Raw genomic sequence first — 14,804 nt, 5'->3', positions numbered from 1 at the left:
GCCCCCTGCCTGTCAGCAGAGAGATCGCAAGCTTTAAGACCGCATCGGTTTCCCAACTCTAGAGTTTCATTTCACTTCACCGATTGTGACCATTTTGTATGGGGCCCTTACGGCAAATAGTTGTAATGCAACAAAATTGGATGAACACCAGGGGGTTGAATACTTCGATATACTTCATTCGTGAAGGCGAGGGCGCCCACGATGTGTTTTTAACGACGTGCCTCAAGAAGAAGAGGTTTGTCTTTCCAATTCCACCTCTCACTCCATCTCGTTCACGGGGGTTTAAGGTTGAGCCTTTTTTCTTTGTTATTTCTCTGATGGTGTACTCGTCTGCTCACACACACTCGTTCACACTGCTCCTCCACCATTACTGTGTCACCCGTTCCATCAGTGACTCCGGTGTCCCCTGTGGTCGGTGCAGTATTTAGTGTATAAGTGGTTGTTTCAGAGCGATTTGTTCAGCGTTGTTAAAAACAGACATTGTTGCCCTGTACTTTGATCCCCTCCTCCCTCCACGTACCTCTTACACTCTCCCTCTCTTTCTTGTCATCTCATGCTCTCCTGCTCTTTTTCTCTTACTCTCTTTTTTTCCTTCTTTTTTTTCTCCTTTTCATAACAGACTCTGCTTCCTGGTATTAGATGTGTTGTTATTGTTGTTCTATGAATAAGAGATATGTAGCCTTGAGCACGAAAAAACGTCTCTGCACCTTGCTGCACTGTACATTCTGTGTGGAAGAGCAGACCGAGTATATGCATGTAAATACACACACACACACACACACACACACACACACACACACACACACACACACACACACACACACACACACACACACACACACACACACACCCAAAATAGGCCAACTGTAATATTAGGCAGTTTGCTAACATCCAATTTGAAACTGAGGCAATTTGGCGTTTTTTCTGATGTTGCGGCGGCAAACTAAATTATAATTTATAAACACGCTGTGCACCGCTTTCCCTTTTTTTTCTCCTCTTTTCTTCTCTCAAATGCAGACTTGCATGTAAAAGTGAAAGGTAATGATGCCTTTCTGCATTTTTATAAATGATTGTCCCCGTTTGTACTTTCAGATCTAATGTTTTTCCATTTCACCGGATGATACTCAATCACCCGATTACCTCCTTTTTTTTGTTGCTCGGAAGGTAAAATGGATGAAGACAGGAAGATGGCCGTCTTCCACTTTCTCACTTTATTGTGATACATGAGGAGAGTTCAACCAATTAAAAAAAGATTACACTATTTCTTGGCTTTGCTCTGAAAGCGATGCGCTTTAATGCCAAAGAGAAATACATTTCCTTTTGTTATTGCTGTTGAGCAGTCAATTAAAACTTTGCCCCGCGGCTCAGTCCAGGCATCCAAAAAAAAAAAAAGACAAGTAAAGTATAAATTCCACGGCCAAATCAGTCTAATGTTCTATCGCTTGGCCTAATTTCAAGGAAGTATGTTTGTAGGAGTTCTTCTCTTTTTGACAGCACGTAGCTGTTGGCTGCGTTTTGAGGACTTGACTCTTCTTCTTCTTTTTTTTTTTTGTGCCGGGTTTCATGGCTCTAATCTACATATCTGTCTCCCGCTATCTGGCTCTCCCTTCTATTTTCTCTGGCTGTTCATCACAACGCACCCATACAGAGGCAATCCTTGAATAAACCCTCCGTGTACAGATGTAGAAGCCCCCACCACCTCCCTCAAAAAAAAAAAAAAAAAAAAGATTTGCACAGGAAGCAAATCCGCCTTGACTTTATCTGGCTGTGACGTGTGCGTGCAGTCCGGTTGAAAATGTTGTGATATAAATACACGCGTTCTCATTTTGGAGACGCTCAATCACTCGGTTCCTTTAAAATGATACAAAGCGTTATTTATAAGCGTGCAAGGCCTGTTTTTTTTTGTTTTTTTTCCTCCCCGTCATCCACACTGCTTCCCCCCGTCGCTGTCGGCAGTGTTACCCCAACCCGCTTTGTTTTCGGTGTCCCGCTTCACAGTTCCTCCTCGTCTGCCTCTTGCTCTCCCACACGCCTGTAGTTTATTTGGCAACGGTCGCTCGGGGCCACGTGGAATCTAATTTAGCCAGTAATCAAGAGCTAAGATTGGGGTGTGTGTGTGTGTGTGTGTGTTCCTGTTTGTGTGCGTCTCCTTTTATTGGCATTAAGATAGACTCTTCTCATTTACCCAGACCTCATAGAGTCAGAACAAATTAAGAAAACAAGGAAATCATGTGTTCCGGGTTGAGGAGGGTGTGAAAACATTCCCATTTTTGCTTTTGCTTCTCATTCTGTGTTTTCTCGTTGGGCGTTATATAATCAGTCTGTTTTGTTCTGTAGTAAAATATAATAATGGCATCGAGATGCAGCGAAACATTTGCTCAAACTCTCCTGGGTCCAGTTGTTTCAGTACATTAAGTGATTATGAAACTTTTACTAAAACTATTTTTAATTGCTTATTTATTCAAGATGTATACATTCCACTTCACCGGAGTGTTCCTAAGCTTAAAGCACAACAGCGGCACGTTAATGTGGCGCTTGCGTTGGCAGTGAATCGGCGCCGGGCGTTCTGCTGCCGTGGTCGACGCGGCTCAGAGTGGCACGCTGGGAAATAAAGCAGGTCGAGCGGTGCGATGCTCATAACTCCACTGTATGCTCCTGCAGCCTCTGTAGAGAGGATTATTTTATATTTTTTGTGGCAGGCTAGGTAAAGCTGACCAGTCACAGGTCGCACAGAAAATAAATAGCTTCGTCGGAAATAAGCCTGCTTTTTTTTTTTTAAATTCCAAATGCCCGACAGAGCTGCTTCATCCATGTGCCGAACAACTGTGAACATAAGCCACACAAGTAATTCAATAAATTACTGCTTTACCTTGTGAGAGGTTTGCAAAGCATCTCTAAGTTAATTTCCAGCCGCCTGTTTGTAAAGTACGTTTTAATCTGGAAACACTGGAGGGGGAAAAGACAAAATATATATCTATGCTTGGCTGAGCTTGAAAAGTCAGGGTGAAGATAAAAAAAATGTTTTCTTTTGCTGAACATTTCGGACAGAAACCTGACTCAACCATGCATCCGCTCTGCTGAAATGTCCTTGTATCTTTCTGGATAGTGAAATGCACGAAACAAAAGATAACCTTTGTGCAACGTGCAGGATGTAAATATTCCTTCCATATATTTTTACCCGCCCTTTTCTCCCATAGCCAAGAAAGGTCAGACTTAATTATATAGTGACCTAAAGTCCTAAAAATAACGCTTTAAAGCTTTCGCTATCCACCATCTTCCGGTGGTAAACAAAGCGAATGTGGACTCGGACCATTTATTCCTTCCAGAAATCTCTTCAGCAGCGCTCGAGTCGACAAAATGGGAAAAGAAATATGAGAATATATGGCAACAGACTGCTTAATATTTCAAAACGTACGCGTCTTCTTGAGTCATTGTGACTGAAAGCATGGATTGATTTCCTGGAGGCCGCTTCACCTCTCGTCTCCTCCCTGTTTATTCATCTGAGTCACACTCGGCACACACAACCCTCCTGACGGCTTCTCAGATAAGTCTTCCTGGCTCCTTTTTTTTGATCGTGAAAGTCTGTTCGAGCTTCTCCGGCGTCTCACCGCAACGCCGCTCACAGGACGACGCGCGTACACAAAGCGGCTTCTTGTGTTTTGTGCGGCACACCAAACACACACACACACACACACACACACACACACACACACACACACACACACACACACACACACACACACACACACACACACACGCGTTCGAGGGAGCTGTGATGAGTTATGAGAACTTCAAATGCTGTTTACTTGATCAATAGGGTGGCATAAACAGAAGTGCACATTCATCCAAACCAAGACCAGACGCTCCTAAATTGACTCTGAATAAACGAAGACTGACCTCGCGTCGTCATTTACAGCCGACAGATTCCATCAGCAGCCGTTTTGATAATCTGTTACTCATCCTATTTGTACTCCGCTCTCTGGTTTCAGATTCTTCAATTTGACACTTTTCTGCTCCGTTTTGTTTAATTGTGAATGGATTGTCTTTTGAGTTCCTGACAGTTCGTCGAAGAAAACAAGACATTGTTCTTGTTTTTTTCCCCTTCACATTTGTCAAAATCAATCGGATAATTGTGCATTTAAATACCTAAAATCAGGGCCTTTCCTGTCAGGGGTGCAGCTAGAAAACTTAAATGGGAAAGGACCAGTTTACAAACCACTTCTTTTGAAGACACACAGGATTTAAAACCCTTTCTGAATTTCCTGCCATGAAAGGAACGTTGAAAACATTATGGCACTTAAAAGAAAATAGTTCAAACAGTCCGCTGGTACAGCAGGATGTGTACTCTTCTTTGCTCAATGCAATTTTGGACACAAATTGACAATATTTCCCTTCAAAGAGCAGAGTAGTAATGTGAAATCTCCAAACCAGAGACAACAAAGTCATAACTAACTTTATTGACCGGCTTTAGTGCTCAAGCTAATGCTTCTACTTAATTTGACTTCACAAGGACTCATTTTTTCACTCTGCTCTTTAAATATTTGTACTGTGTTGTGTGTCATGTCTCCTTCTTTCATTCAGGAATCGTCAGACGTCCACAGTTTGGAAAAGAACGACGTATTCCACTCTCGTTAAAGACGTCTGAACCCTAGCTTCGCAGCTAACTCTGGTCTGTGTCTCTCCGTCTCTCCCCGTCTCAGGGAGACTACGATCCCGTCACAACCCGAGTGCTCCACTTCAAGATGAACCCGACCTCGGTCGCCAAACAACAGCGGCAGCAGGACGTCGACGCCCTTCGGGAGGAAGTGGCTCGTCTCCGGGAGCTCGTGCGCTCGCTGCAGGACGGAGGCGGCGCCGCGGGCCATTTGCAAGACGACTCCGGCGTGCACGCTGCCGGCCTCGGCCTCAGCTTGCCGCCGTCGAAGGAGGTTCTGGGTGAGATTGACAGCAGAGACGCACATTTACAGGCTGGCTCGCTCCAAATGGACTCACTTGCTTGCGCTACACTGAAATGAACGTCACCACGAGTACTTCACGGCTCCGAACACGGTATAGCGACACCGATCACACCGGCTGTTAAAACCGTTCAATACCGCCATTTTATTTGTGCCGATACTTCAAGTGTCGGAGTGTGTGCAGAGGCGCTCCGCCGCTAAATTAGGAGTTTCTCCAGAACTGGTTGGATATTAAAAATGTATTCGCACACTATGGCGCAATGATTCACTCTTGTAGTTTTTACGGCTTCTTCTCTCTCCCCTCCACTGCCTTGAAATGACATTCATGAAAAAGAAAAAGAAGAATTTTTAACTTCCATGTTCTGTCATCTATTATTCCATTACTTCTCCGGATGTTTTAGGCTTTTTTTTTTTTTTTTGCGCCGCGGTATCGTTTCAAGTATCCAGATAGTTTTTTTTTTTTTTGGCAGGCGTCGCATCGAAGTCGTAATTCTGGCATCGTGACGACGCGACGCAGCTGAGATTAGAGGCCGATCTCCTCGGCGTTGTGCCAGCATAGAGAGAAAGGTCTGGCTCCACATATTATCCTTCTGCACTAGGGGGAGAAAACACACTCTGGTTTGTTTGCATTTCTTGAAATCATCACTGTCGTCTTGGGCGGCTCTAAGCACGGGAGGCAGCGACGGTGCCTCTTGCAGATAGCGGGAAGGGGAGGAGAACGCTGGCTGGAATAGGGGAGGCAATGGCAGATGGGCCACAGAAAACATTTAATAAATCACGGCCGACACGGACTACATTAAACCTCTGAGCCCCTGGCATGATATTTCCTCATAAATATCACTCACTTAATATTTCGCACCCTACAACAGTTTACTCCAAAGAGATCCTGCACACAACCTCAAATTTTTAAGCCGCGATTGACTCTGCTGAGACTAAAACAGTCGGGTGACGCAAATTGCGCGAAACTTTCTAACGACCGAACCGCCGGGCTGTTGAGCGGCGCAGCCGAGGACGGCGCCGGGTTCAAGGGGTTTCACGCAGGACTCGGTGAGTACACACTCATGAGCGGCTCAATGCGAAGCTGTAATTGGGTCCTTCTAAGTTGTTCAGCGCACAATAGAAACCGCTCCGTTCGCTCACTTACGAGTAATACTGGTTCATTATGTTCCAACGCGTGTTTGATTACTCACCGAGGTGGTCGAGGTAAAAAAAAAAAAACGGGTACGAGGACATCGTGAGATGCTATTGTTGGAGTTAAATGGAGTGTTTCCACACGCCGACAAGCATTCAGGTCATTTTCCCTTTTTCAGGACGAGTGGAAAAATGTTCAAGGGTGGCACCAGTTCACCGTCGCCCTCTACTGGCGGCGACCGACGCAGAAGGAAGCCGCTTCATTGCTATTCAAGGCCACTCAAATAGACACACTTTAGTCCTCGGAGGTGCTCGTATGTGACAGACAGTTAGATGGGGGAAGTGCAGTTATGATGGGGTTAAATATTTAATTGGAGTTCAGGGCGGTTCATCGCCGGATGTCTGCTTGCTAATTCTTCTTCTGAGGACGACAGTGCTCTCCCTCCCTCTCGCTCATATATTCTCTCTTCCTCTGTCGCTCCCTCTCCAGAACTCTCCAACTCATCTCCTCTCCCTTTTACAACTTCCAACCTAAATTTTTTTTGCACTTCCTTTCACTCTCGTCTTTTCTCTGTCATTTCACCGCCTCGTGCTTAATTTTGCCTGTGTGCTCCAGACTCATTCTTCTCCGAAATGATAATGGAGTTTCTCACCGCTGTGCTCAATTTAACTTCTCGCAGATAACACGGACTTAATGTGTGATATCTGTTCTTATCGTCGCACCCGGGGTCAAAGCAAAGGGATGTCTGAAAAGGTATCAAAGATAAAGACATGACATTCATTCACTTTGAGATTGGCACAGATTTCTTATTATATGAATTGTATTACTTCTATATTCCACATGAGGAAAACATTAGTTATAAACCTCGTAACAGCCTGTAGCATGAACACATGTAACAACCTGTAGCATGAACACATGTAACAACCTGTAGCATGGACACATGTAACAACCTGTAGCATGGACACATGTAACGACCTGTAGCATGGACACATGTAACAACCTGTAGCATGGACACATGTAACAGCCTGTAGCATGGACACATGTAACAACCTGTAGCATGGACACATGTAACAACCTGTAGCATGAACACATGTAACAACCTGTAGCATGGACACATGTAACGACCTGTAGCATGGACACATGTAACAGCCTGTAGCATGGACACATGTAACAGCCTGTAGCATGGACACATGTAACAGCCTGTAGCATGGACACATGTAACAACCTGTAGCATGGACACATGTAACAGCCTGTAGCATGGACACATGTAACAACCTGTAGCACGGACACATGTAACAACCTGTAGCACGGACACATGTAACAACCTGTAGCACGGACACATGTAACAACCTGTAGCATGGACACATGTAACAACCTGTAGCATGGACACATGTAACAACCTGTAGCATGGACACAAGTAACAACCTGTAGCACGGACACATGTAACAACCTGTAGCATGGACACATGTAACAACCTGTAGCATGGACACATGTAACAACCTGTAGCATGGACACATGTAACAACCTGTAGCACGGACACATGTAACAACCTGTAGCACGGACACATGTAACAACCTGTAGCACGGACACATGTAACAACCTGTAGCATGGACACATGTAACAACCTGTAGCATGGACACATGTAACAACCTGTAGCACGGACACATGTAACAGCCTGTAGCATGGACACATGTAACAGCCTGTAGCACGGACACATGTAACAGCCTGTAGCACGGACACATGTAACAGCCTGTAGCATGGACACATGTAACAACCTGTAACATGGACACATGTAACAACCTGTAGCATGGACACATGTAACAACCTGTAGCACGGACACATGTAACAACCTGTAGCATGGACACATGTAACAACCTGTAGCATGGACACATGTAACAACCTGTAGCACGGACACATGTAACAACCTGTAGCATGGACACATGTAACAGCCTGTAGCATGGACACATGTAACAACCTGTAACATGGACACATGTAACAACCTGTAGCATGGACACATGTAACAACCTGTAGCATGGACACATGTAACATGTAATAATGACACATAGTTGCCAGATTTTGAAAGTTACATTTCTCCTAAAAAAAAATGTAGCAAAAATAATTTTGCCAAAAAGACATTTTCTAACAAATTTGTTGATTTAAAAAAATAAAAAAAAGACAAAAAGGACCAGGCGGACTGTCATGATTAGAGATGTAAAAGGTGTAATATGATACAATAGAAACTCCACAACACACTGTGGATGTTTTAATCGGTTGGATAATATTTAATATAACTTGAAATTAGTAATTGATGTCTTATTTTTCCATATTTTCTCCGTACAAAGTATCTCTTACATTTTTGTAAGTTGTGGTGTGAACAAAATGAATGCGCTCATGAAATGTCCATTTACGTTGTAAGAGGAGATTTTTAAGTGCCGTCGGTGACCTTGGAGCTAAATATGCACGACCATTCAGTTTTTAATGAGATTTTAAACGATTATAATTTTTTTTAAAAACATGTAAAAATGAAGCGACAGATTAAAGCAACAGGATTTATTCTTTAATTTGGCAAATTTTTGCACTTAATTACCCTCTTTTTTTAAATTGAATTAAACCAGTGAATGAAGCTGTTGTTGTTATTAGTATACTTAGCTTTACAAATGGCTGTTTGGTGAATTTTTCTTCTTCTTCTTTTTCCCCCCGCTGCATCCTGAGGGTGACTTCGCAGTGAAAAGTGAAAATATGATTGAACATGTTGCTTTTGAGCACACACTTCTCTTCTGCCGGAGGGCTTTTACATAGATTTTGCTTCAATAACACGTTTTGATAGCGGTCTGTTCTGTAGACGGGAACTTAAGTGGTTCCCAACATTTTGCCTTTGAGGGACCGCTTTCCCATCAGTGAGTTAACTGACGGCCGCTGAACAAGTCACATATTTAATGTGTAGTTCATATTTAAATTCAATGCATAACATTAACAGAGCAGAACAGATGAACTGAGAAGCTTTGTGCAAAATGAGCGATTGGATGAATTGCCAGCAGATTATTTCTTGTGAATATTGTATCTCGGATTAATTTACATGCAATCATCTGTCTGTTTTATGTTTTTTGAGGCCAGCCTTTAGAAAGAGAAAGATCTGTGAATGTAGCTCGTATTCAGGTCTTCACTTTGCCTTTGACCTGTTTGTATCTGAAATAATAATCAACATTATAATCAGAAAAATGTAACGTTTCCTTCACAGAAATGAATGAACTGCTGAGATAAAAAAGAGTGGCATACGACCCCATGAAGTTTCCCTTAGTGGGGGTCGGACCCCCCATGTTGGGAACCATTGCTTTGTCCAGGCCGTAACTGCCACTTCCTTTACCGCTATAACCATCCGTCTCCATGCTGAGGGATTTTTATTTGATCTGTTCATTCAAGTTTTCATTTGTTTGTACAAGTGGTGTGTTTTACTGTGGGATAGTTTCCCTTTCTTCCTTCTTTTTTTTTTTTACACTTGACTCGTCGTCAGAAGTCACAAGAAGCAGATGCTTCACATTTTGTAAACTCCTGCTGTTGTTTGTGGGTTTAACAGCTGATTTGTGTCGTTACACATTTAGTTCATTTCCCCACGTTACATCCTACAGATACAAATGCAGACTTTGAACCCAGTTCAGGCTGGAAAATTAATTGGCAAGAATATATATATATATATATAACAAAATATTAAGAGCCTCCCTTAAAATCTCTTGACAAGTTTTTAGGAGACAGCCCCCGACCCGCAGAGACCAATTAAGGGCAAAAGTCAAAAATCACAATTTTTCTCAACTTGACAGTTGGAGAGAGACTCTGCTCACCCTGAAAGCTTTGAATTAAAACGTGTGTGTGTGTGTGTGTTCAATAACGTGTTAATTTCCCAGCGTCCGTGTCCATTCGTCTGCATGTTGCAGTAGATTTATCCGGCGTCGACTTCCCGCCGTCGCTTGAGAATTTGCAGCCGCGTCCGGGGCAGTTTGATAGCTGTCACGCTGTGACAGTTTTGTCACGACGCTGAAGTCTTGAAACAGTATTTATCGGCGGCTGACTGACACTCGAGAGGGAGCCCCGGTCGCCCGGGAGACAGCCGGGCACACGCCGACAGACGCACACGCAGCCTCTTTTAAGTCCACGCGTTGTGGCCATTTACGCGTTTTGATGATGACGGCGACTAATTAAAATGTAAAAGGTTTAGATGGAGGACGAGAGGAACCATGAGTAGAAATGCGTATCGTTTTTTTGAGGCCGGAGGAGAAGAAGCCCGGGCTCCTGCAGGAATAAGAGACGTATGTGTTTGTCGTGGCACAGGAGGATTTGTGACTTGTTGATGTTTACTGTAAACGGGTACAAAGCCCTGGTTGTTTCATCATTCTTATCAAAGTAAATTCACATTCGAAAAGCTTTTGTTAATAAATGAGCCTTTTATCTGCCTGTTTTTCACCCGATTTTTTCTTTTTTTTTTCCTGGTGCTCTCGCCTATTTTTACTACACACTCTTGCATTAATACTTTTACTTTTGTATCACTTTGGCAGAAATGAGCAAAAAGCCAACGCGCATCAGCTTTGCCATTCATTTCGAGCACTTTGTCCACTTTTTATCGCGTGTGCGATCTTTGAAAAGAGGAGAGAAGTGCGTTCTTGAAAGCTTCCCAACTGAACTATGTTTTCTGGCTGCAATGAAAGAAAAGATGGCAATCAAACGATACCGGATGACGCGTCTGCCAGGAGCTTTTGGAGACGGTCATGTGTGGATAAAAGTTGGTCCCAGCTGTCAGTCGCCGTGGTCAGTGGAGGAAGTTTTTTTTTTAGTGGAAGCGTTTGCCTCTTTGTGGCTCGGTTACCCACAATCCCACTCTCGTGTGTCACTTTAAACATTACACGAACAACATTTTAAACACTTCCCTCCATCACGAGTTATTTATCTTCCGTCTCAAATCAAGTCTTCCAATTCAAGTCATCATCACAAGTAGTTTTTTTGTGTGTTTTTTTTTTTTTGGCAAATTACCGTCCAGCCCGTCGTCCTGCTTCTCGTCTCCGCGGATCTCTCCGCTCCCGGGTTTCGGAGACGCAGCTGACTGCTCTAGTCGCCGCCGCACTCGGCGCGTTATCGTGTTGAGTTGGACCCGAAGTGAGCAGATGGAGCGCCTCGGGGAGTGTGTACACTTGATACGGAGCCGTCCATCTATGCTGCATTAGCTTCGGGAGTCGAGCGTGCACCTCCGCAGAGGAGAAGTCTCGCAAGTGTTGCTGAATCTGAGAAGAAGGGGGGGGGGGGATGTTAATCATGTACACAAGGAGTGATGCTATAAAAAATACACTGAGACTGTCTGATTGTATTCTCAGACTTACGAAAGCAGATGGAGAGCTCGGAGCTCAGGAACCAGCGGCTGAAGGAGGTGTTTCAGAGGAAAATCCAGGAGTTTCGCACGGTCTGCTACGTCCTGACCGGCTACCAGCTCGATATCACCACCGAGAACCAGTACAGGCTCACCTCGGTCTACGCCGAGCACATGGACGACTCCTTGCTCTTCAAAAAGGTACGCCGTGTTGACACGCACACACACATCCCTTTGGAAACCAGAAAGATTTAAAAAATGAAAATCCTAGTCCCTCCCCTTTTTTTAGGCTGAAAACACATGAAACGCACATCCTGATTCCACGAGAGCGTTTTGACCGTATCCAACTACCTCATGTCTCATTCACACGTTATGATGAACGTATACAACAAACATGGTTGTGGGTTTGCAGTACTTTATATAAGTAGTCATAGTATTAGATATGACTTTAGTGTGCAAGTATTGCCATCCAATAATGTCACGCGGGCCGAATTAAAGGATTGAACAGATGTTTTTGTTGGTGCACACGTCTTAAATGTATTGCTGTCTGAAAGTAAAGAGAGTTTAAACAAATTTGAAGGACTTTAGTAAGAGATAAAAGAGACGCATGTATGTGTTGTGACACAACATTTCTGCCCGTAAACTGGATATGTGGTGATTTTAGTTCACAGTAGTAATAGTTTCATATAATGGCATCAAAGTCTCTCCAGCTCTGCGCACATCCATACACCTCCACGCTCGCTGAGATCTGATATGGTTGCATGTGGCTACGAGCCTAGTGGCGGCGCGCACTTCTGAAAGCGCACGATCATTAACACCGAAGTGTGAACTTTAAAGGGAAAACGCTGTGGAAACTCCTCCAGGCTGTAGCATCTGTGCGAGAGCAGATATCTGTCTCAGCGGGATCTTTTCAGGAATGCTTCAGGAAGTGCAAATTTGACCTTGCAAGGTGTTTGTTTTGTTCTCTCTCTCTCCCCCCACACCCTCCCGTACCTTTACCGAATCCCCAACATCCACATTTATGCATCATTACGCCATGTTGTAGCTTTGTACCCGACTCAGCCATGCAGTCAGAGGATCAGTACGCCGACAGGGACTCGCGTGTGCGCCTCGTGAGTGGAGGACTCGTGTGTGTGTGTGTGCGTGTGTGTGTGTGTGTAAGAGAGCGAGAGAGAGTGATGACTGGGCAATGTCACGGGGTTGGGCTGCATTAATCGATCACCGCTCCCCGTACACTCATTGAGAAGCCCGACTGAAAACCTCAGCTGTTGAACAAATCTATTATTTTTATTTTTTTTGGAGTAGCTCCACAGTGAAAACATCCTGCTTTGCTCCCTTTGCGCTCCCCTTCTTTGTGTCCTCCTCCTCTCCATCCTGTCTCGCAACACCCCCCCCCCCTCCTCGTCCTACCTCCCCCTTTCGTCTTTATCTCCCTCTTGTTGTTTATCTCGCCGCCTCTCTCTGTTGCTCTCTGATCTGAGCGCGTAGCAGAAGCTAATCACCGTGTTGTTGCCGTGTTGCGATATGATAGGAGGCCTCCGGCGCTACAGCAGACACCGCGGCGAGGTAGAAGAAGGCGCCGGCGCTATTATCTCGGCGGGGTTGATTATCGCCGGTAAAGTGCCGGGGCGATTGCGACTGCTCGTTACTGCCTTGCTCAAGGAGTGGCCTGAACGCGACCGCGGTTGAGAATAGCGGAAAGAAAACGGATGGGGATTTGAACTCGGCGTACGCGCGTAATCTTTTTCTCTCTTCGCTCCCCGGTGTGTCCAATCTGCTCCGTCGAACCCACCTGCGACCCTGCCAGAAGAGATAACTCACTGTCAATATTTATTAACCTCAGACTGCGTCCATAGAACACACACACACACACGCGCGCGCACACACACACGCTTGCACGCTCGCACACACTCGTAATACCCTCATAGTACGCACTGTCACACTTAAATGCACACACACTCACTCGAATCTCGACCCCTCTCCGTCACACCCCGCCCCACCCCTCTCGCGCCGCACATGCATACAGATGTGAAAAACGCCACACACACACACACACACACACACACACACACACACACACACACACACACACACACGAAACAGCTGCTTACACTTCCCGTATTAGCATTCAGGGTGTTCTCTACTGTGTATGACACACTCGCCTGCTGGCCTATGGGAGCAGAGAGGCCTGTCCTACTAATGGCATACAACACTCGCACACATTTACAGGAACTCACACACACACACACACGAATAACGATACACACAACATGCTCTTTACACATGTGTGAGTGTGATCTGTGTTATGAGAATATAGATTGACTAATTGTGGCGTGAGGAGAGAGTGAGTGGAGAGCTAATGGGGGATTTTTGGACAGGAAGCAAGTCTTCACAAATAGGATTCTAATGTTATTCACCTCAGCAACAGGGTTGCCAGTTAATCCTGCTAATATCCCCCTCTAGCAGAGGCACCCAAATCCCCCTCCTATGGTGTAAGCTGTTTAACCTGCAACTGTCACGTTCCCCCCCTCTCCCTCGTTTCTCGTGTGTTCCCTCATTGTGTCGCGCTCTCAATCCAAATGATTTCCTCGCCCTTTTCTTCGCGTTCAGCCCTTAAACGCCGCCGTCATTTGGTAATTGAAATGTCTCAAGTTGAATTGTCAAATGAGATGCTTTTCCGTCTCTTTCACTCCTGTGCGAGTTTAAACGGCGACGGCGGAGACGCGTTGACGACGGCGGCGGTGATTATGGCTGCGAGGAATGTTCAGCGTATTCGGTCTTTGTCATTCTTCGTCGTCGCTCAGAGGTTGTGATGCAACCCTCAAAAAGCCACGCAGACAATTTATTTTGTCAATTTTAAAGGACAAGGGATCTTTAGTTGGAGATAGCAACATGAGATTCGCTGTGGGGACCAACGCCGTCACACATAAGTACAATTGAGCTAATTAGATCCAGTAGAGTCTCAGCTTTACGGTTATATATTCCCCCCAAAAAGTACTTTTGATGTATACTGCCTGTTTTTTTTAACCCCAGACTGCGTGGGATTAGCATAAAGTGTCTCTCGACTCATAGACCCAAAGCACCTTTTAAGATTAGTGCGAACATACTGCAGCAGGCTGCCGTGCAAAGTGATCGCTTGTTAGTAAATTCAAACATAACGACACGGTAAACGCACAGACTGTTCGTCGTGTTCGAAAGTTGCTTTTCTTCGTTTCATCGGCGCATTAACTTTATTTCCTGGTTAATCAAGATGTGCAAGCCCCTCAGTGTGTTTACCATAAAACGTCTTGAATCTCAGACATTTTTGTAGACTTCAAAGGCAAAAAAAAAAAAAAAAGAAGTCGATCGATGTCGGCACCTTCGCGCT

The 14,804-nt window shown here is 44.8% G+C and overlaps 1 protein-coding gene across 5 annotated transcripts in view; it reads left to right on the top strand.

The window, feature by feature from the left end:
• mad1l1 (mitotic arrest deficient 1 like 1) overlaps positions 1 to 14,804 on the top strand; it is a 56,570-nt gene that overhangs the window by 23,103 nt on the left and 18,663 nt on the right. For all 5 annotated transcript variants that reach the window (XR_011078190.1, XR_011078189.1, XR_011078191.1 and 2 more), the window contains exons 16-17: positions 4,701 to 4,935; positions 11,445 to 11,638. Coding sequence is in view for 2 of the 5 variants with exons in the window: in XM_068589128.1 (XP_068445229.1) it covers positions 4,701 to 4,935; positions 11,445 to 11,638 (429 nt within the window). In the remaining 3 variants the exon portion in view is untranslated. The remainder of the gene's footprint in view (positions 1 to 4,700; positions 4,936 to 11,444; positions 11,639 to 14,804) is intronic.

Source organism: Clinocottus analis, unplaced genomic scaffold, assembly GCF_023055335.1.
Source record: "Clinocottus analis isolate CAN_PGR_092001 unplaced genomic scaffold, fCliAna1.0.p SCAF_22, whole genome shotgun sequence".
NCBI classification, from domain to species: Eukaryota; Metazoa; Chordata; class Actinopteri; order Perciformes; family Cottidae; genus Clinocottus; species Clinocottus analis.
Note: the sequence above shows the minus strand (reverse complement) of the source record. Positions and strands in the feature narration are given on the sequence as shown.